This window comes from Tyto alba, unplaced genomic scaffold (genome assembly GCF_018691265.1).
Source record: "Tyto alba isolate M040663 unplaced genomic scaffold, T.alba_DEE_v4.0 Super-Scaffold_3, whole genome shotgun sequence".
NCBI lineage: Eukaryota > Metazoa > Chordata > Aves > Strigiformes > Tytonidae > Tyto > Tyto alba.
The window spans coordinates 20,592,884-20,616,460 of NW_024881304.1; the positions used below are offsets into that span (position 1 = coordinate 20,592,884).

General features: G+C 38.8%; 2 protein-coding genes across 15 annotated transcripts in view; one reads left to right on the plus strand and one right to left on the minus strand.

Moving 5' to 3' along the window:
* Window positions 1–23,577, minus strand: part of TMCC1 (transmembrane and coiled-coil domain family 1) — a 190,279-nt gene that overhangs the window by 156,728 nt on the left and 9,974 nt on the right. For 10 of the 12 annotated variants that reach the window (XR_004406397.2, XR_004406394.2, XR_004406393.2 and 7 more), the window contains exons 2-3: window positions 19,193–19,304; window positions 7,441–7,497 (exon numbers count right to left, since the gene is read on the minus strand). The gene's annotated coding sequence lies outside the window, so the exon portion shown is untranslated. Of the gene's footprint in view, window positions 1–7,440; window positions 7,498–19,192; window positions 19,305–23,577 lie in introns of those variants that run through there. The other 2 variants (XM_032987807.2, XM_032987808.2) reach the window with 1 other exon arrangement.
* Window positions 17,959–21,707, plus strand: TRH (thyrotropin releasing hormone). 3 transcript variants are annotated; one of them, XM_032987816.2, is made up of 4 exons: window positions 17,959–18,083; window positions 18,187–18,225; window positions 19,114–19,331; window positions 20,202–21,707. In XM_032987816.2, exons 3-4 carry the CDS (start codon window positions 19,136–19,138, stop codon window positions 20,780–20,782), a joined length of 777 nt encoding a protein of 258 aa, XP_032843707.2. In that variant the 5' UTR covers window positions 17,959–18,083; window positions 18,187–18,225; window positions 19,114–19,135; the 3' UTR covers window positions 20,783–21,707. The 3 variants fall into 3 exon arrangements, with proteins under 3 accessions (XP_032843707.2, XP_009962805.3, XP_032843709.2); XM_009964503.3 differs by lacking the exon at window positions 18,187–18,225; XM_032987818.2 differs by lacking the exon at window positions 18,187–18,225 and having other exon boundaries at window positions 19,120–19,331.

Consider the following 23,577-nt stretch of genomic DNA (forward strand, 5'->3'; position numbering starts at 1 on the left):
ACTCCCAAAACTATGCTAAATATATTTATTTTGCTAGTACTTTTTGAACGGTATGTTGTGCTAAGTGCTCAGTGACTAAATAGTAAATATACATTTACAAGTCTCAGGTTGAGCCCATGTGAATGAAGGTGCAATTCGACTCTGTTCTGCCAGATAGGAGTTTTGTTAGGGCTTAACATCCAGGATTGCTAAATCCTTCTCTTGGTACAAGAACCATGTAACATTGCATATATTCATTAAGAATTTAGCATGGTTGAATGCCCTTTTAACAGTAATCTAAGAAACATGTTTTAAATGGTAAGGTGTGGTTAAATTCACATTTAACCTCAATTTTAATTATTCTGCATTTTATTAATTGCTTACAGATTGATTCAGATTTAATTTTTACTATTTGGATGTACCTAATAATTAGTTTTTAATGCCTGTTTAATGGTCTTGCCTGATGATTATGACCTGCTGGCCATTCTGCATGCTCCTGTGTTGAGTCAATTAGAACAAGGCATTTCTTATGAAGTGAATAATTCGTGAGAATAACCTTTGCATGGTTTTGTTTTCACATTGTAGATCTGTATGTTCCCTCATCAGCCTGCTAAGTTATTATGTTTTTACAACCAGGAAGCTATTCAAGCTGAAAATATGGTCACCATTTGATGCTTGTACTGCCTGTTTGTCTCAGTTTATTCGTTCACTGAGGAATTACTGTGATGCCCACTGAAACCAAGATCAAGGTTGACCTGTCTGGTGATTCTCTCTCCTTCACAGTTCAAGAGGAGGTTGATAAAAGCAAATCCTCAAGGAGTAAAACCAGAATTCATGTGGTCTTTTTCAGCTTGTTAGAGTACAGGCAGGCCAGTCAGTGGGCCTGCAATGATGAGAGCAGCTGGAAAGGTAGAGAATTACTCTCATCTGGTGGAAGCAGCAAACAGGGAAATGTCATGTATCTGTTCACATGTTCCTCCTAAAGCACTGAGATGAGAGACTAGAAGCTAGGCTGTTCGAGTCATGGTTTGTAAAAGCATTAAATCCTGCCAGGTACTGTTTTGCTTTGCAACAGCTAAGTTTTCTATGAAAGTCTGTCTGAGATTATTGCTGCTGAAACTCTAGAGAACCCAAATTATCAGGCAATCAGGAAAAAACTGATTATAACAGTGGGGAAAGCAAAAGCAACTAGCACAAGGTTCCTTTCCAGGCTGATTAATGACTTGTAGCAATTAACTCACTTCATACAAATGCTCACAAGATATTAGGAATTAATATTGTGTAGTTCCCTCAGATTTCAGATAAGCAACCACTGTATCCTACAGGCAGGAAGTAAACCCTCAAGCTTGAGTTGAAAATAAATTATCTACTTCAATAAAAGATGTTACTCCTATTTTACTGCAATATAGTAGTACAGGCAAAGAGACTTTGCTGGATGATGCTGGACAAATAGCAGCATCTTTAATAGGTATAATTTTGTTTCAACTAACTTACAGGTCTGATCTTGACTTTAGACTGGGCAGAACCAGCACTTCCTGCATAAGTCCTTATGAAGGACCGCTACATGAGGCTCTGTGTGCCTCCAAAGAGGATCTGATTTATTGATTTTTTTTTACAAGTGTGGCACCAGTGTCTCTCCTGATGTAAGAGAGACAAGGAGAGGAATCAGCCCAAGAAACATTACTAAAAGATATTCAACTTAAATTCTAACATTGGTTATTCCCAGTATTTACTTCTAAAAGAGAAAAATGCAGCCAACTTGGTATACGTGCTACGCAACCTCTGACAGCAACTCTGTGTCAAAGACCCTTTCTGTTTCAGCCCATAGTTTGCCTTGCTTTGAGGAGATTTGAAAAACAAACAAACAAACAAAAAAAAAAAAAAAAACAAATCAAAACCAGAACAGCTTCCCAAGAATTAAAAGCCCATCTAGATTGAAAATTTTCACCATCATCTGGATGCTGAAAATTTAATAATACAAGGACAATATTAATTTATACCGGCTAAAGTTGATATAATGGATACAGCTCCCACTTGCTTCGCTGGATTCTGAACAGCATAGCAGCACTGGAAAGTACAATCCTCTGAAAAGTACCTCTTTAGCTCTGTCAGACTGCCACAGCCACAGCTGCTACAGACCAAATCCTGGAAAGAAATGCCACTGAACAGAGGAGTTGCTGTTGTCTACCAGATAGAAAATTTACTCCAGCCTGGACCAGAAACAATTAATAAACTATTTCCTATTCATAAGTAACACACACACACACACAAACCTAGACTTCTAGCCTCATGCTATTTAAAAAAAAAAAAAAAAAAAAAAAAAAGATTAATTAAATTCATCCATGATATACCTCCATTGAAATTATTGCCTCAACTCCAACCCTGATTCAGTCTTGAACCTGAAGTCAAAGGAGTTTTGACATGGAGAAATCTGGCTCTGCTGGGCTATCAAACACCGCTGGTGTCAATTTAAAACAGAGGATTTACAAACTGCTATAGCGTCCATTGAACTGAGATTAAGTGAAATTTCTCTGTAAGGAAACTTATTCCACAATCTTCTAAGCTTCACAAAACTATTATTTTTTGGCATCACTATAAAGAAACTTTCTTTTGAGACTAGACATCAACTTCATTTGATTGCCCCCCCCATATCACAGCAGAAATAACAGGCAGCTATTTCATGAGTCATTTGTTTATCTCAGTGCCTTTGAAGCATGGATGTGATCAAGGACATTAATGTGTTTTCTGAAGCAGAAAAACATTAAATAACCAAAGACCTTTAGCAACCTCTAGCGATCTCAAATAAGATGATACAATATCACTCATTTAACTTGATCTTTTCACTTGGGTCTCCAGGAGATAGCATCTAAATTCTGCTAAAATCTCAGACTTATTCTAGATCTGTACTGCTTCAAGGGCTGAAGTTGACTCACACGCTACAGGAGGGCTCTGCTTCCACTCTCACACCCAGAAAGAGGGGACAGTTGTCAGACATACCTGGCAAATATAGGCTGCCACTGTTACAAATATTATCAGATCTTCAAAAGACTTTTAAAAGTGCCCAAGTCAATGACTATAGCAAACCTGGCTACTTCATTTGTGTCTAAATGCTAAAGACAAACCTTTGAAAATTTTATTACATAACTGTCAATTCCTGGTCATTAATTTGCTTTTAATTTTTTATGTCGTCAATTTGCCTGGCAGTTGAGAACTCTGAACACCAGAATGTGTGGTAACAGAACTGTTGTAGTCCTGGAGACTGCTAAATTACTGTAACAGGAGGGTCAAAACAATAACACCCTGTACTCAGGATTCTGAAACAGAAGCCCAAGTAAGCCATAATTTATTGTGTAATCAGATACTGTTTTACCTCAAACTCTACTACTGTACATCACTGACCTTGTAATTAAGTGGTCTACAGCTACCAGGGGGTAAAAGGACTTAATAACCTTTCAATCTAAGTCTGCTATAGAATGAGCACATTGCACTTGGCTTGACTGGCAAAACTGGCTTCTTTATACAATCCAGGAAAAGGACTTACTAAGTCAAGGCCAACTTCACCAACAGTTCAGAGCTCCTCTGTATCTACTGCTGTGCTGGAGTTAACACAAGTACTAAGCAGGCTGCCAAGCCCAAGTGCTCACACAGTGCCAACTGCAAGACTCACCTCTCTTGATTTGATGTCATTTTACATACATTCTGTATGAAACTCCCTGTGTAAGATCAAGTTAAAGTCTACACTCTGAGGTAACAGCAGTTGAGAGGTTCTAACCCCCAATAAGATGGATGTTAAGTTTTGCTTCTGGAAGGCAAAATCCACATTGTCTGTTACCAACACTGGGGTCCAGCAGTTTAAGTGGAGAATTTCACTTTTTCCTGGGACTCCTGCACATAATTTTTTTCTAAGTTAAGCACCCATCTCACACTACAGAGAGGATACAGAAATCCAAAATGTAAATACCTTTAAGCAGCTCTCTGCAAGATAATCTTCTCTCTAATCCTCACAAGGTCTTTACCCAGGAGCCTTACACAACCTTGTCACTATTGTAAAAGCTGGCAGATTATGAACCTGGGATGATGTGCTTGTAGACAGAAATGATGAGGGATGTTCAGAACTCTTTATTCTGCAGAATTCTGTAAATGTCTCATGCTTAACCAGATATTACTCCTGTCCATCAGAGAGGTGACAAAGGCATACATAACTGAGGCCAGGGAAGTGTGCTTGGGTTGAAATCTCCAGATTTTTTCACAGCACCATGTTAAAGAGCAAAAGAAAAATCACTGATAGAAGCAAACTTCAGCTGGAGATGTGAAATACTTAATATAACCCAGTTCCAGTTGAACTACGTAACACACTCACAGAGGTAAGTATCATTAACTCAGGATCAGTTTAGCAGTTTTTTCAGTTCCCCAATACAGGCTGTATTGAACAATGCTATGTACCTTCAAGTAAAGAAAACTGCTACATGCCTTCTTTTTTTACTGTGCAAGTATGTATTTACGCAGCTGCTTTTCTCAACACCTGCCTCCATACAGAACTGCAAGTGATTCTAATGATGATGGAGTTACTGTTTTTCAATAACAGCACAAGTAGTTGTAAAAGGTCAGTAAGATTTACTCTGGTGTTGGCCTAGCGATAATTTGTTATTCAAATGACAAAGGTACTATGTTTATAAAGTACAGTTAGTGATCAGTGGCACAACCTGTTTATCAGGCAATCCTTGGCATTTCTGTAATTTCTCCATGCAATAAGACTTGAGCATCCCTTACTCAACGTGAGCTGCAAAGGCTCAGAAATAATCACAGATTATTGCTGAGAACTTCCAGAAAGTATTTTAAAAGCAGTCTATCAGCTTCTTGTTCTTGATGAGCCATTTCAAATGTCAAAATGTTGGGTCACATTTTTTAATAATAACTACATAAATGTAGTGTTATGAAAGTTTTAACTCCACATCTTCTATGATGGCCTCTCAATCCAAGTCATAGAAATGCAGGTCTAAAACGGACTTCTAAGAATATTTTTTTACTTTTTCTAGTTGCTTTACCTTTTTTATAGTTTCTAGATCTATAAGCATTTTCTAGGTGACCTAGATATCATCATAGAGCAAAATTAACAAAAGGACTGCTTTTATTAATGACCTGATTATAACAAGTCATCCCTTCAAAGTCATTCTAAACCCTGTATTGTCTCATACCACAAGTTGAAAAATCACTGATGTATTACAGCTGTCTCTACATTCAAGGACATGAAGACCATCACCAGCCATTCCAGGAGTGCATTCTAGAATTCCATCGTACCATTTAGGTGCCAGTGTAGAACATTTCAAATCTGGTAGCAGCTATAGACAAGGAAAGAAAGATACCTGGAGGAGAAAACTGTTTAATAAAGTCATCAGTGGTTTGTAGAAAGAATCCTGTGAAATTTCTCATTTAACAGGATGTTACATCACTGTTTATGGACCAAGAAAAGTGTTCATATCATGAACAGTCACACCAAAGCTTCACTGGAGTCCAATCAAACACAACTTTTCTATTTACCCTTTTCTTGATTTAAATTTGCATGCCAGGCCCACTGGTCTTGATGAATTCTAATTGCTTTCCCTCCCCCCCACCCCGCCCCCCAATCCAACTATTAACAACATTTTTGACTTCTCTTGTCATATCTGAGACTTTCAAAGCACATCACAAGCATCAGAAATCACTGTATTGTATCACTATTGCTTATTTGTGGACAGGGAACACGAAACTCAGGTATTTAAGGGTCTACCTAATTTCAGTTACCATCTATGAAAAGCCTGACTTTTATTGTAACTATAGTTGGATTTCTGCCTTAATGCACCACTAAGAGTCACAGAGCAATTCAATGGGAGAGACAGAAATAGAATACAGCTGTCCCAATTCTCAGACTCCATTCTAACCAAATGACCATGTGGCCTCCCAGCTTGGTGCTTATAAAAATACACCAGCTGCTGCAGTTTGCATCTGCAAACCATTCTCTAACTGCTCTTAAATGTACCTTTGTTCATATTCAGGCTCAGCCGAAAAAGCGCAGAGGGAAGGGCGTGACAGAAGAGTTCAGAAGCATAGAGACTTTGTGCCTCACAGTCTTCTCAGCAGAAGCAGGTATCAAATCACTCAAGGAACTTTTACTCCAGTGCTAGAGGTTCATTCACTCAGCTTCCCGTGGGATGCACAGAGTGTGCCAGCAGGGCAGATGTGAAGAAGGTGCCACAAGAAGATCACAGAAGCCATTGCTAAAACCCAAGGCTACTCCTGGTCTCAGCATATGCCTCACTGATTGCGTACGTGCCTTTATTGTCCCATAAAGCATGATGTTCAATAGCTGGCTTATAGAACAGCTTTAATTATAATCTCTGCCCCCAAATGGCAGCTGAAAACCTACCGATTCTCACCTCATGCTGTTTGCATGTAAACAAACCCATTAAGGACCAGCAGAGAAGTCTATTGTTATTACAATGACTATGAAAGTTACAAAGATGAAAATTACATAAAAGTCTTAGTTGCTATGTAGCTAGTTGTACAATATGAAAATCATCTTACTTGAACAACTGGTTGTGGTGATCTTTTTCCTCCCCCTGCCAAGCGTCTCTGTTGTGCACAAAGCTTCATCTAAATGATTATGAATGATGAGCAGGGGAACAGTTCTAAACTGAGCAGTCTATGAACTTCCCCCACACTAACCAGGTAATTCACTCAACCCTCCAAAGAAGGGACTTGCTGACCTATTCTGCTCTACATAATGTGCACATCTCAGCACTGTATTAGATTTCTTGTGGCTTCTGTGGTTAGCCAAGCACAAACTGTAGTGTTTCCCAGTTGATTTCTAGCCACTAATCCATACCTTTGATACAGTGAAGGCCTGGATTTTAAGTAGCAGCTTCTGGTTTCACTGGTGTCATAAATGATGGGTGCAAGTGATAGAAATAAAAAGCCCCTAGCTATTCTCTTTGCCACATGTTTTGCAGACACAGAGGGGCTAAAGGACAGCACCAGAAACTATGAACTGTATCACCACTATTTGCTACGACCTTCCCAGGCTGGAATCAGAGAACAAAAACCTGTCTTCAACTTGCTGGTAATGCCAAGTGACCAGCTTATAAGCCTATCCTTACAAGGGGGAAGAAATCCTTGCCAGGATAAAACGACTGTCTTCTTTCTTTCAAGTCCTTCTGAAACAATGCAGCAAAGCTTACAAATCAACTGTAACTTAGCCCTGATTAGCTTGATGATCATCTACAGCTACCAGAACTCCATCTTCTCACTTGCTCAAACATATACCTACACGTATATGTACGTATGTATGGTAGGTGTAGGTGTATGTAGGTGTATGTATATACACATATGTAGGTGCACATGTAGGTATATACACACACACACCTACACTACATCCTAACTCCCTTGGGATGGACAGTTTCAGTTTTACTTCTGTATAGTACTTACCATAACAGGATTCTGATTCACTGTTGCTGTGCTACAGGACTCTTAAAAACCAGTAGCCTAAAAGATAAAATGATTAATCTTACTGCAGGAAGAATAACACATTGTGAGCAAATTAAGCCCTCACAAAGTGAGCAGACCTAATAACTTAATAACTACTAAGAAAAATAAAGACACTAGAAAAAAAGTCAGGAAGAGTGAATTAGTAAAAAACCCACGCATATTGCATATGCATACTCACAGGCTCACAGAAACAACAGAGGGGAAGTGAGCAATACCTGAACTAATTGTTACTTATTTCAACCAGATCAGTTGATACAACCGGTACCTGAAATTAACTTTATTAGTAACACCAGATCCCTGTTCAAAATTCCTCTGTAAATCTGATTCCAGGTTACACCTCCATTAAGAATAGCTGCACTTGGGTGTTGTTTATAGGTAGGCACAAATGCAGCTGCCTTGCTGATGTGGTCCTGCCACTGACCCAGTTTCCCTTTCTTATCAGACCAACATAGGCAACTTGAAGGCAAATCCCATTTGTGCTGCATCTTTAAAGCAAGGCCTAGGTCACTTCACTGAATAATTTATACAAATGAACAGCTATCTTCTACAGCAACTGAAAGCAACAATAAGAAATAAAATTCTTTGATTTTAAAAGCTGCTATAGAAATGTCTGAATTTCAAGAGGACAATGTTCTATAGTCAGCCACAAGGGCCAGTTCTGGAACTTTTCATTCTGCTTTTATTCCATCTTATTTGCGCTCCCGCTGCAGTCTCTGGTCTCTAACCATTTGGCATATGTTATGTATGTCAAACCTTCATGAGCTTCTGAGCCTTGTATCTTTGACGTCTGAACAAGCAGGGATTGGCAGGGGGGATCTTCAAATATGCTCGGTGCTGATTGCTCCCAGTGAACTTGACAGGAGAAATAGCTGCAATCTGAGGACTGCTGACTTTAAAATCCACATCAGCATTTTCAAACACTTTGAGCCAAACACTAAATTTCTTATCAACTCCTCTTCACAGATTTGCTCCCTTTCACACTCAGTTATGGTTTCTCTATCATAATTAGGATGTGTTAGCAGCAAGTGTAAAGTAACAGTGTAGAGGAAACAAATTAGCATGTTATTCCTTGAATTGCCATGGGAAGTAGTAACCTCCTATTTACAAACCTCCAACTGACTTTGCAAGTTACTTGACAGTGTAAATCAGACTTGCTTCTTAAACGGAAGTTGGATGTCTACCATCTGTATCATAACAAATCAAATTTCCCTGAATGTCTTCTTGCTACATCATGAAACTCGCCCCAGTTTAAAAACAGTATTTGGCAAGGTATTCTGAGCTGTAAATTTGCTTTGTCCAATTACTAATTCCCTCTTGGAAGCAAACAAGAATCTCTTGAGTGCTGTCATTAGCGGGTATGAAAAAACAACAGGCTGGGCAGCTGGGGTTTTTTGGTGCCTAGAGGCATAAGGTCTTGCTTGTTTCATTAAGCGACATTATTTGTTTTGACAGATCCAGGACTGTGCCTGAAACAAGAGATGGGGCACAGTGATACTCGTTCTGAAGATGGCCACTTTCTTCCCAAATTACAGGGCTCTCTTGACTAGAAAACTATATAAATGACTCTGCATAAACATTGCAGAGATAATTAGAAAATAAAGAAACATTACAGTGAATCCATTGAGATCTTTAATTCCAAACTGCCGCCATCCCAGAAGGAACAAACTGTGAGTTAGACTGACTCTTAAGTATACAATTAAGCCTGTCAAGTTCTGACTCCATAATATGCTGTTTAATATTGAAAAGTCTGTCAGTAAACAAAAATGTGGGATTAATGTCATAATGCTTTGGTTTTGCTTCCTCATGAAACTATAAAACAATTTAGCTGATATAAGCAACATGTTATTTATACTCCTTTTGGCAACAGTTTTAATGCTATGTGGGATACTCCCCCTTCCTCCTAATATAATAGCCCTTCCTGGCCTTTACGGATGTAAATTGGCGAGGGGAGCTCTGCGCGTTCCATGCAGAATTTACTCAGTAATTCTATTAAGAGCTTCCCTGCACAGAAATTAATGTTCTCATCTCATTCAATACTTCTCCTATTTATTATTTAAAACAGAAGACCTAATCTCTCCCTATATCAAGTTTCCTCACAGGATTTTCTGTTAGTTTCAAGGAATTTGAAGGATTAAGCTTCAACATGCTTGTGTTTGCAAAACTATAAAACCCAGAAGCTTACACTTAGAGCAGAAGGTTCTGAAATTTCTGGAATTTTTGAGAAGGAATGGTATCAACTGAAAGTTACAGAGCCTTCCAAAGAAGCCCTTTACTGTTGTTCCTCACCATTTTCAGGTCATACTTCAAGTGACATTCAGCATTCACCAGCAGATCTTCTAATGATGTCACCAGATTCTCTCAGCCAATTCATTCACCTGGCTTTAACTAACAGCTACCCCAAAAAGGCCTCAGAGCTCATATCAGAAACAAGTATTCCCCACCACAGACGCCTGCACTAAGCAACAGCACAAATACCACAACTGGGGCTCACTGATGGAGCAGAGAACACGGTAGAGGTGTTGCCTGCATTTCCCCTCCTAGATTTTATATTCCCAACTACCAAAATGAATGGAAAAACTGTTATTATTCCTCAATGTTTTTGGGTTTTGATGAATCGCAGCAAATCCAACTAGGCTGTGACATGCTGTGCTGCTGACTACTGTGAAGCTCCTCTAGTTGGGTATGTCTGCCACAAAGGGGCTCACTTATGCTACTGCTGGCTGTGACTACAGCAGGTTGCACTTCTAAAACTTGGTTCTTATGTGATTAAATCCACTGAATACTATCTAGGCCCATTTACTTAGCAGCAAACAAAGTCTGAGGACTGGGTAGATACAGCCTGTTTGGAACCCTGCCTCCAGAAATGATTAATATTTAATACAAGATTTGTAGGTTAGGTATAATACCTTTTATTATAGTAACTTCTACCACTGGGAAAAGCTGACAATCTGGGGAGACCATAAGTCATTTTTTAGCCTCAAGAAGAGGGACAACTTTCAGACACAAACACCTTTCCTCAGCTCCAATAAAAGTCTGTATTCCTGAAAGCTTGCCTGCCTTGTAAAACTGTACTATTGGTCTAATAATAGGGACCATATAAAGATCATTCTGGCTGTACCCATTCTGGCATTCTGATGTTACTAAAATGAATGGAAGCAGGAATTGTACTTCTCACAAAAATACAGTATGTCCTTCTGCAGGGCAAACTATTTACATATTCTGATGCATAAGAAGCTGCATTTTAGAAAGGATCACACAGGAAGAGAGTTGCCCACCTATTACTGATACCCATCTCCAGCATTTTCTCCATGATTAGTTCAAGTCAAGAAACAAGCTGGGAGGAATGATATAAGCAATATAAGCAAGCTGTGCTTTTAGATTTTCCAGAGAAAAAAGAACTGATTTACCTCTCATTTCTGCTAGCAAACAAGTCATTCCTAATTTACAACAGTTAACAAGAGGAGGTTCAGACATAACGGCTTATATTTGCAGTCATGGCATGAAATAACAAAGAGGATAAAATTGTTTAGAGATGAGAAGCTAGAAATTACAGTCCTAGTGACAGTACATATTTAATAAAAATGAATGGGATGCCTTAAGTAGCTAATGGAGATACTTCTCTCAGCCTTGCACACAGAAGTAATGTCATATAGGCAATCTTTTAAATGAGAAGGATGTGTGTCTTGAGATGTACTACCAAAAAACCTCTGGTTTAATAAGGGAATGCTAAGTGAATGGAAGAAGTAAATGGATGCTGGTCTCACTTCCTGACTCTGCCACTACAGCTCTGACCAAGGGCAAACCAGTTAAACATTCAACACCTCTCAGTGAAACTGGTAACAAATGCAATAGCTGGCAGCACGTTAATTTCACATAACAATATTTTTTTATCCTATAGTTCAAGAAAAGACGAGCAGTTTCCATAACAACTTCTACATTTCAGGATTCCTAGAGGAATGACTATACTAAAGAAGACCAAGGTACCCCAGTTACCCTTCAATGACCAGAGCAAGGTGTCCCAAGGAAGATGTAAAAATGCAAAAATCTGCCAAGGAGGGCTTTCTGCCTAACTCCAGGCTGTTGTAGTTGACTGACTGCACAAAACATGAGTGTTTATACTCTCATTATTCACCTTCAGAATCTTTTTAGGGTCCAACAATGGCATGCCCAGTGACAGGCCTAATGCTAAGGCCCAGTTGTTACCAACACTGTCCTTGAGCTGGGCAAGTACTCAGCACAAGCAGAGGACCCAGGCTCCTGCACACACATGGGGAGTGACCTGAGGCAGCAATGAGAGCAACAAGCAGGCTGGAGAGAGGAGGAACATAAACCTCAATTCTCACAGCTCACATGTAAAGATCTGGCTCTCAGTTTCTCCATTTCTAAGCCCTTTCAGAAGCTGGTGTGCCCTTGAAAATATTTGAAAGAAAAATAAGAAACTTCATCAACAGGGTTGATAGAGAAACTCAAGGGACTTGAAGTACCTGTGATAAAGGACAGCGATTGGACAAAAGGTTGAGGACCGCAGTAGTGGTGAAATGCTATATTTAGGAGTGAAATGTGATAGTTGGACATCTCTGTCCAATTCTAGAACCAACCACAGATATACACGTACACTGGGAGCCAAACCCTGTTCTGACATAAGCTCTAGGCAAGTCTGGGGTGTCAGTGTGTTTGTGACAGACGGAAAAGTACAGCTTGGAAGATGGCTCTGGAATTTGAGAAAAGAAACTCTCCCTCCTACCCATGAATTCAACCCACAGTGTCATGAGTAATTGTGCAGTGAGTGGGAAGAAAGGACATTAATTAAATAAACCTCCAGAAATCTTTTAAATAGAAAAATCAGCTGTGGGGAAAATGAAAACAGGAAAAATGTGACCAAAGAAAGGAAAAGAGAATTCTAAAAAGAAAGATAGCATATTAAAAAGAGAGTTTTCCAGCTGTGAAATAGGAAAATGACTTTATTCATGAAACAAAACCACCTTTGCGGTGCTTAAATTTAACTATCTTCCTTTAAACAAAGCATTAAAGCTCTACTAGATTAGTCCAAAATAAGACAAAAATAAGCCTGAGCAAAGGGCCAGATGCTTGGCTGGAAGTCCTGGCCATTGCACTGTGGATCTAATTTTGCACCTACTGAGAAGCTTTGCATGGGGATGTAGTTGTAACATAGGATTTCATCCCTGTTCTCTAAAGGGAGTCCTCAGTCCAAAGGTGTCAGAAAGCAGACTTTAATGAGAGTGAAAACAGGCTGACCTCTCTTCATGTGCTTCCATGAATAATTTTTAACATTCAGTTTCTGTCAGCAGCTAAGGAAACTTCTTTTATGAAATTATGATCATAAACTGAATAAGAATACAAGCCACATTTCACCCTGTATAATTCTACTGAGCCTGACTTTTAGATCCAAAACACTCAGAAAGCCTTCCCTTTGAGTTGTCTCCTAGGGGAAAGGAATCCCTGAACAGTGTAGGAAACAGTGTAGGATTTCTGACCTAGCACTGGATTGTACTACTATTCATTCTGGCAGAGAGGGTATTCCTAAGAGAAAAGACATGCATTTTTATGTCATGTAGAACACCTATACCAGTAACTCACCTACAATGTCCAGAAGCCAAGTTGGAGCTACTACTCCTGTTCTGACCAGGTACCGGAGGTCCAGACAAAAAGAAACAAAACCCACAACTTCTCTGGAGATGCTCTATTCCTTCTTTGTGAATCTGAAATCACATTGCTGCTGTAGCTAGGCATGCAGACCTAAGACACTGTACTCATTTCAGTATTCTTGTTGTAATATTTCTGTTTCTAAGCACACTTATGAAAACTGCATTGCAGTCTTAGAACATAGATGTTCACTGCTGGGCGGTTCCTACTTTCAGAGGAACAGAAAGGATCATTAGCTAAATCTAATCTAATCAAGTTTCCCCCAGGTACTTCATATTAGATTTTTTAAAAAAATTGTTAGACTAAAGCACTTCTGTTCCCAGGGCTCAGACTACTACATCCTGGGGAAACACAGGTCGCAGTGCTTCTGTGAAGACAAAAGAATTTGCTGCTGAGATGCCCTGATGATCCTGGCCCACAGAGCAAAATCTCTGTCCACTGCCACCAAGATTCTGTCGCTCAGAGGAAAATACTTTCCTCACCCTGAACATTTTTTTTTTAAATGTCTTAATAAAATATTTTCCTGCCAAAAGAAAATGAATTTAATTTCTAAATCTCCAAGAAACACCAAGGCTACATATGGAATATTACATAAACGTTTATTTATCATCATAGCCAGGAATCTGAATTCAATTAAATTTGTTAAACCTCAACTTCCAAGTACTAGTCCTTCTTATGCTTTTACCAGAAAAAAGACTGTAAATACCCTGTTGTTACCTTCTCCATGTGTAAGCACATAAATGCAGTAATCAAGTCACCTCATGCTTCTCTAATAAATGTGAACACTAAACTGAACAGGATGGTATCTGGACAACATTTTGACCAGAGACTGATGCTAGCTGTGTCTGGCATGGGGATATTGGTAACTGTAAATACAGAGATTATGGGGCTGAAAGTATTGCCTGTCTTGCAAATCTATTCCTCTATTTATGACTTTGAGGGCTGGAGCTGACTGTTTAATAAGAACATCGCATCCACAAGAGCTGACCGGGGTTGTACGAGAGAAACAAATTTCTGTCAGGAAACACTTTTTCAAAACTGAAATGTTTTGTAAATACATTTTAGCTGAAAAAAAATTCCACTGAGTTTTGAGACCAGAAGGGTCTCAAAGACCTTCCTAGAAGGGCTCTTGAGGAACCAATGACCCAAACATATGCATTAAGAAGGCAGCTCAGATCTGCTGACTCTAGAACTTCCCGACTGCTCCTGGCTGCCTGATGGTCTATGCAGGTAAGAGAACTTCCCATTGGGATTAAGGGATTGGCTCAAGAATTGTGGATAAACCCCACTGGAAAATAACTACAGTACAAACCCCACCTTGTGCTCCAAGGGCAAGACAAATTTTTAACCTTGCTTCTTCACAATACATAGGTAACAACCTAGCTATCCATACAATCTAATTCTCAAAAAATCCTGCCAAAACAAGCCGATTCACTTCACACACTTCTTGCTTTGCAGAAGAGATAAACTCTATGTGAGGGACAGTAGTCACAATGCTTAATGTGCTCCAAATATTTTGTGTTAAAAAATAGAGAAAATGTGATTAGCTGGAGAAAAAAATGTAACTAAGTAAGATTAAGAAGCTATTCAAAATTACTGAAGTCTTCAACCACATGATGAAAACAGCCTTTTTATTTTTTTTTTTTCATTTAGAAGGCATGCTTGGCTTCAGTAGGTTATCAAGAAAGCATCGTAGGGACCCAGCAATGGATTTCTTAACAACTTCACTGTTCTGTTTCACTTTCCTAAAGACATGTTTAAAAATGCAGTTCCAATTCCATCAATGCCCACTTTAAATTATAAGTCAATATATTAATTTTTTAAACTCGGGTGTCATACCATAAGAGATCTTAAGGAGTTACTACACCCAGGAAATGCCAAGCAGGTAGTGTGAAGTAAATGTAATTCCTTAGGAGGTTCACTGTGACTGATGCAATAGCAGTTCCCAAATCTATTAATTAGTATTCGACAATGCTAGAAATAGCGTAATGGAGAAGACCACCCACTAGCTTGTCCAGAGAAATCAGAGGGGACAGTTTGGTTTGTGATGGTTGGAGAAGCTTAAAAAGAAAGTAACCAAGGGTCAGGTGTCATACTGGGCACTGATTTCAGAGTCCCATGCATTTGGCCATTACTGCCTGTGCACTGTAAGACTGAGTAAGAGGCATCTGCATGGAGCAGCTCCTGCTGTGTCTAAGCTAGAGCTAGACATGCAAGCCTTTTACAGTATCTGGATTCATTTCAGACTGGAAAGAGAACTACATGCTAAGAGTTATTTCCAGCTCATAATTACACATTATGAAGTTTTTCACATTGGAGATATGTGGCAAATGCAGATTTATTAAATTGCAGTCATACAAAGTTCCAGAGCATAAGTCTAAGCTATCTTATCGTTTCTAATTAGTTGAGAAATTCAGTATGTCAACTGCTGTATCACAAGTGAAATCTGACTCATTCACTCAGTGCTAAGATGAAATACATTCATATGGGAGGCTATTTTTAATATCAAATTATTAGCTGTGCCTTGAGTTAATTTCCTTACATGATTTTGTATATGTGAAAGTGTTTCAGCTGTTTAACCTTCTCTCTTTCCATCTATGCTTTTCAAGAGCCATTCTTCAAACTGTGAGAGGATTTTTTTAAAATTCAATTCAGTATGCGGATAACTTCAAGTCAGAGACAGACAAGTTCTAAGGCTAACCCCACCTAAAATAAAGGAGAAATCTGGCTGATTTCGGTGGACTCTGAATTAGACATTTTGTTAGGTCAAATCTGGGGCTAAACTACAGACAGCTATTGCTTTGTTAAACAAGCAACTCTCCTATTAATGAAAGCATTTAAAACACTTCCAGCATTCTTTAGTTTCCTGAAAAGCCCTAGACATTGCTTAAAACTAAAAATACATAGCAACCATCTTTACAGGGATCTTTGCTTTGGATGAGGGACTAGTAGTTGCCCAGTCATTGTTTACCAGCCTGCTATAGAAAATTGCCTGTTGATCTTTGAATTTAATTGCCTTGCAGATCTTTGGTTCTGATGCCTGCTCATGAAAACAATAGTAATGTGGTCTTAGATTGGCAAAGACCACATCTTCATAAAGCCATAGATGTGTTCTGCACATAAAGTGCATGATGTCTCGAACCCCCTTAGAAATCCAAACAAGAAAGAAAATGCTTCATTTTAAATGCAATTGTTACAAATGCAGTTATAATGCTGTAAGTCCCAATCTCTGTCCCCACTGCAAACCTATAAGTGCACTGATATCCAAGACTTCTCAAATTACATCAGGGTAATCAATATCAAAAAGCACATCTATTAACAATTACTGATACATTTCTCCTAAGATATTAAGACAAAATTCAGGAGAGGATCATACTCTCATGGAATAAGACTGAGGTAATGGCTGCATTCCACTGAAGTCACTCCAAAGTTGTCAGCTAACATTTCCCAAAGAAGTGAAAACAAGATTCTTCTTGTGTATTTAGTGATCCATCGTATAAAGTTGAATGGGGTGGGGAAAAAAAGCTCTGTAGGAAGATGACCATCTTTTGTTACATTCTGGTGGATCAGGTTGATAGACAACAACTGACTTCACCCATTTTTAGTTTTATATGGTATTTACATCATCCGTTCAGACATAAAATGCCTTTTGCCTTAAGGACATTTTACAGGCCACATGAGGATCCACATTACCTATAAGCATAACTGATCCACTTTTAAGAGAATTCCCCAAATGCTTCCTGTCTCAGACTGTGGCATAGCACCCAAAAGAGCTGCTAAAATGCTAGTGTCCTACCAAGAAAGGTGTTCTCAAGCCATGGTGACAGGTCGTTGATTTTTGTCACTACTTACTGCTGCAGAAAAATTTTAACTTAAACACTTTGATGGCAGTGATAAGAACATACAGAGGTGGGTTTGTGTTCCTGTCAATGGTAGTAAATAATAAACTGGAAAAAAATTGACTTCACTTGGTTGAAACCTTCCACGTAGTAACAATAAAAGAATCCTGAACTGCTTCACTACTGTGAGCAAGCCCTAGTTCAGTTATAGTCCTACATATTGTCATCAGGATCAGTAAGATTATCAAATAATCACTAGCTCTTTATTTGTGCCCTCTGCATGATCTGTTTTTAGTAGTACTGTGTGGAAGCATATCTCGACTAGACAGACGTGTTAAAGAGAGGGAGTCTTATTTCTAGTTACAATAGTAAAATACTTTTTGAAGCACATAGCAGCAACATACCTCTGGTTTAATATCTAATGATATGCACCCCATATTCTCATGTACTGTTTATGGAAGCCTACGCCAAGAAAATATGGAATTGTGAACCAAAAACTGTATAGTGTCATTCAGAATAAAATCTCATGGTATAAACATATTTAAATATAATCCATTACGTTTTTTCATTGTTTTTCTTCCTTAGCTTAATAAATTACCTACATCTCTTCATTTTTTCCACAGTGTTTGCTTAACAGAGGATACATAAGCTTCTTTTTGTTAAGCAGAAAAAAACCTTCTTTTCTTTGTGCTATGTTACATAAAATTCTATATAATCTCTTTATAGAATGAAAACCAGCAATTTCTGGGTCTCGAGCATGGATATACAGAAGTCAGTGAATAACTATCAGAGTTTTAAAATGCATTCAAAATGCAGATCTCTGACATCAGTAAAAAAGCCCCAAAACAACACATCACCTAAATTACCTCACAGCTATTTGCATAAAGGGTCCAGAGGCAGTACACTATAAGTACGGAGACACAAGCCATCCAAAGAGAACTTAGCAACAGTTCTATTAGATACTCTGTGTGTCTGTAGCAGAAACAGGGCAACTTTTAAGCTCAGATGTGCAAACAGCTTTAAAGGACTGAACAATCTCTTGGCAGATGCATCAAGCAAAAATCTGAAACTACAAACCAGGTAATTTACCAAATAATTTATTTTTCAGCTGATTCTAACTTTCCTTCTAAAGACTGCTCTGAGCCAAATAACCTATCTGATATTCTTACTGCTGTTATCCAAGGACTTCATCAGAAGTGACAGAAATCTGCCAATAGGAGAGGTAATAAATTCATTCTCTATTTTAAAAATTTGCAGAACTTTGTAAAATTGTGTATTTCTTTTATGTTCTGAAGATAGAATTAAGCTAAATGAGTGCTATACTAGTATTAAAGATATATTCCATTCTATAGAAGGAACTCTGCTTACTAGAAAGTAAATCCATGACAAGTGCATTAGGAATTCCAGCACTAGCCAGAAGAAATAGAAAACCCACTTGTTATCTGGGCAAGAGGTAATAGAAAATACGATTATTATTATGTCCCTGAAAAAAATATAAGATGCTTCCCCAATGCAAGAAGTCTCCCTGACCAACGGAGTATAACTACCTTATTATATTGACAAATATACACACAGCTACTTTAAATATATAGAAATAGATATTAAAAAACTAATGGACTGTTAAAGTTGAGCTTTAACTAAAGGTAGAATGAAAGTTCTGCAAATCCCAGTATTATTTTAAAATGAACGCTTAGCAAAGGGAGTTGTCTGGTGGAGACTGTTAGTGCAGGTATATGTGTGTGTACCTTGTGTGGGGCAACAGTTAACAGAGTTCAGAGGGAAATTATTTTTGCCTCTTGGCAGAAGGCAAAGCAAAATCACTGGCTTTCAGAACTATCTGTGCATCAGGAAGTTAGGTGATCAAAATGCTCATATTTATTCTGCCAGAAAAATGAGCAAGTGCCTGCTTTTAATTATGAAGAATTATAGATTCTTTGAAGAATACCAAATAAACTGAGAGATTAGTAACAGAAATGCAGAAGGACCCTCATAAGAGACTTCAATCCCTACAGCAGTGCCATATTTCTTTTTCAGTGTCTGGAAACATGGCTATTATTCCTAGGTTGGTTTGTTCCACCCTTCTCCCTTGTTGTGCTCTCTCCCATGGAAGTTGCAGGAACCCTTGTCCCAAAATGCCATCTATCCAGATGCCACTGCTACTGCTCTGCCTGACCTTGTGTGGTGTTTACCTCAATACGGGGCAGCCCCTTCCAGAGAGAAGTGAGAACATGCGAAGAGGTCCCCTGGATGACATCCTGCAGAGATCCGAAAGCCTTATTCTTCAGTCTGTCTTCAAGAAAGCTGAAAAGGAAAAAGAGATGAATAAAGGTATATACAACACTGGGGACATCCATCTGGCGATGCTGGCGTAGTACTTGGCTGAGATCATTAGATCCAATGTATAGTTTCCAGGTTCTAATGTATATATTTATTTAACTAAGGGGAGGGGAAGGACGGGAAGTCTGCAGCAAGTCACTGACACAGATTTCTCAAAAGGCTCTTTCTTCTCTAAGATCTCCCTGCTTAGGCAGTGCTGTACCATCACTAAGCAGCACATAGATGCCTGCCACTAACAAGGAGCACAGAGCCCTTTCAGAGTGGAAAGAGGAGCTGGCATCAAGTGCCTATAGAAAAAGCTTTCCTCCCTCTTCATATGATTGCTGAGAGTTGGTCATGTCAATCCAAGACCTGAAATATTAAAAAGAACTTAAGAATGAGTAAGAGATACTAATAGAGTTCTGACTGATAGCTGGAAATACTGAGCTGGCTTTCAAATGTCAACACCCCTGCTTCTACTTGTGTGTCAGCCCTATGCCTTCCCTGTCTCATGCTGATTCCCAGCTCTTCCCCATACCCAGCTTCTGCAGCTTTCTTCCAGCTGCTCAGCATCTTTTACTCAGCTCCCTTTACCTGAATCTGAGCCATTTACCTGAATCAACACATTAGGCTTTGTCACTGCATGTCTTCCCACTTGGCTTCAGATAGTTCCTAATGTATCAATCCATCCTTGATAAAAACATGTCAGAATTGTTTTGACAGATGCCATCCAGACTGATCAAAGTCAAGACCATACAGTTAACTGTGCAATTAAATGGGCATAATGAGCAACAGATTATGATCCTGAACCACAAATTCCCATTTCACCTTCCTTAGTGAGGATTATGGGGGCTCATTAACATTATTCTTTTCTTTGGACAGAATCAAATGCCCCTCTGCAAGAACGGCTTTCCAAAAGACAACACCCTTGGAAAAAGTACCTAAGTGACCTGGAGAAGAGACAGCACCCTGGAAAAAGAGATGTTGAGGAAGATGCATCTTTTGGAGACATTCAGAAGAGGCAGCATCCAGGGAAAAGAGAAATAGAAGATGACCTTGGCAACTATCTGGAGCTGAAAAAGCAACAGCATCCTGGCAGAAGGTCATTGTCAGATCAGTATGCTGATATCCCTAATGCACAGCTAACCTACTTGAAAGAGTTATCCAAAAGACAGCATCCAGGCAGAAGGTATCTGATGTACAAGCATCCTAGTAAAAGAGGCTGGAATGATGAGGTAGACCTAAATGACCAACATGGTGAGAAACGCCAGCACCCTGGAAAAAGACACTTGAATTCTGACAGCACAGATGATGCAGGCCTCTGTAACTTTCAGGAGTCCTTCCCCTGTAACAAAGGCAGCTTGCTGCTTGATTTAGTAGAAGATGTTAGCAAAGACAGGGTAGAAGAAAAACGTCAGCACCCAGGAAAGAGATCAGCATGGGACAGTGAAACAGAGGAATGATAAAATAATTGTGTATCATTTGCATTTGGTAAACTGCCAGATCACTAAAAAATTCTGTTCACTCCCATCTGGCTTCCTGCTGCTGACCGCTATACCTATCTTTCAGTGCATTAATGTTCCCATTTAAGTTAATGGCTTTATCACACACTTAGAGTAAAGGAACTAAAGGACCCAGTTGAACGGGACAGGCAAGTACTGAGAGTCAACTCCCACACTTTAGGAAGTTAAGAGTACTCATATCCTTATGGGCCCAGACCCCAGAATAATCACACTATGTGTGTCCAATTTTCTTTTCCCAAATGACTAAAATGGGCTCTTAAATATCTGTTCTGATGCTACTAAATTGGAATAATTATATGGTTTCCTCTCACGTCAGTGAAATAAGTAAATTAATAGAGAAGGAGAAAAAAGAACAACATATGCCAATTATTTCAGAATGAAATTGAATAGGTTGTCGATTCTAAATTATACATTAAAGAGACCTGAACCCTTGCACAATAAAATCTTTCCAGACAGTAAGCACGAAACAGAGATAGGAACTGTTCTAACTGGAACAGACTAGATGACTGACTTCATAGTTTGCCCTGGAACTGGCACATAAAACCCCTTTTAATCCGAGAGGCTGAACAGTGCAAAGGGTTAATGCATCCCAGGCCATTTAAACCACAAGTTGTGAACCTGACTGCGTACACCCCATACTAGAACTCCCACCCTGGTGCATCTGCATTTCAGTCACGCGACTTGAAATCATGCCTTTTCCTCAGACATCCTTAAAAAATTCCCCAAAAAGGAAACAAGCAGACATCCTTTTCTTCCAGTAAGGATTCATGATTTCTCTCCCCTCAAATGAATGCTTTTACTTTCTGTGATCAGACTCCAAAAGTGTTTATATGATATGAATGATTCAATAAACGTCAATAGTCAACTCTGGGTGTCCTTACTGGATGTGCAAACATAATGTAATAGAATGAAAAACATAAAACCAACCCAAGCTACATACAAATAAATAAACATCAAAAGGTATTTTTCTAGGCACTATTCTCTTACATGCTGGTGGTCAGCACATGTTTATACGTAAAACTGTTTTGCTACTGAAGTGGAAGATGATTTGCATATGGAAAGATTCCCTTTTTAAATCTTCTACCTGTATGACAAGAAAATTATTCATCTGGACTAAACCCACAGCAACCTTGTCACCTAGTTCACAGGGAACTTCACTAGAAGTCTGATTTCCTGTTCACAGGTCTAAACAACGGATTTACTGATTTTGCAATTAATGCAGTTATTGAATGCACTGAGTTATTCATGTAACTTCTTGTACATGCAAAGAAGTTAGAACATGTCAATATTTCGCTAGAATGTTATTTTTAAAAAACAAATTAGTACATTTTCCGCTGACATTCATCCGTCCCAATACCATCAAGACACATTAAGTGTCTTGAGTGTTCCTTTTAAATATGCCACACCACTCAGTGCCTCAAAGCACTTCCTCAGTTACACTAACTTCATCATATAGTTTAGTTACCCTGAAGAAGAATAATTAATCATCTCAGCAAGTTTCACTGGAGTTAGATGCTTGCAGGCTGATCTACGTTTATCATGGTTTTATCAAGTAATTTCTAACTTTGGGGATAATATGCTGTTTACTGTATGTGACAACTGGCAGACCTCTTCTCTTGACAGGTGTTTTCTAATTAACAAGTACTGAAGAAATCCTCAGAGGAGGTAGATGGGAATATTCCATACACTTCAAATTCTTTCAGCACACTTTCTGCATATGATGCCTTTTGAAATGTTGAGTTTCCATTTTATAAGGGAAAAAAAAAGATTACTCTAAAGAATACCATTTCATATACCATTTCCAGCAATGAATGAATGATTCTCAAACTTCAAGGAACACTACTACACAAGACCACCACCACCTGTTACAAAATGTTCAAAATAAGTGAAAAACAGGAAAGAAAAAATTACCAAGTAGGTATACATGGGCAACAGCAAAAATGCATCACAGCTCCCGCAAGACAAGGATGCTGCTGCGGCTGCTAAAAGAAAATCAAGGTGGGGAAGGGAGAGAAGCATGAAAGCTCAAGGTAAATATTTTCAATGTTCAGCTACAAACAGCTGCTTCAAGCTATTAGGTTTGCCTATAAAATCTACAATTCTGAGTAAATCTCAGATGCCCTTTATTATCACTAAATCAACCACTTATTAAAGAGTGTGCTCCCCTCTCACGGATGCCAATGAAAAGCTAGCATAACTGGTTTTATGTAAGTCTAATTTTTCCATCTTCTGTATTTCAGGTTCTGAATGGTCCTGTGTTTTTAGAGATGCCATGTTCTGCCAGAGGCTAGTCATATGTTTAAAAGCAAGGCTGTTATTACTGCAATTTTAAAAGGAATTATGTCTATTAGTTTTGAGTTGTTTTGCTTTGTTGGGGTTTTCTGTGTTGGGTTTTTTTTGTTTTTTAAAGCCAACCCTGAGCTGATAGCATTTTACAGTAAATCAGATTTATCATATCATTATTATCATGCCTGCAAATTTTAAAATTTGCCTCAGTTTGGAGCTGCTGAAAACGCACTTGCTCAGCTGTGAGAAGCACAACGTAAGCAGATACTGGGAGAGCTCTGATTTAAATTTCTTCAATTACTTTAAAAAATCCACTTTGTTACTACAGCAAAAGAACTCTGGAAAATGACAGAAACACTCTCAAGGATTCCTGCACGGGGGTGGGACCACATGTGAAAGGTCCCCTTCCAAGTTGTATAGGGCAGTAGCCCGTTTAAAGACACAGATTT

Excerpts from the sequence above, each read along its gene's own strand:
- TRH (XM_032987816.2), top strand. The coding sequence starts at position 19,136 with ATGCCATCTATCCAGATGCCACTGCTACTGCTCTGCCTGACCTTGTGT. Across the intron at positions 19,332-20,201 it reads GGAAAAAGAGATGAATAAAG|AATCAAATGCCCCTCTGCAA; the intron begins GTATATACAACA and ends TTCTTTGGACAG.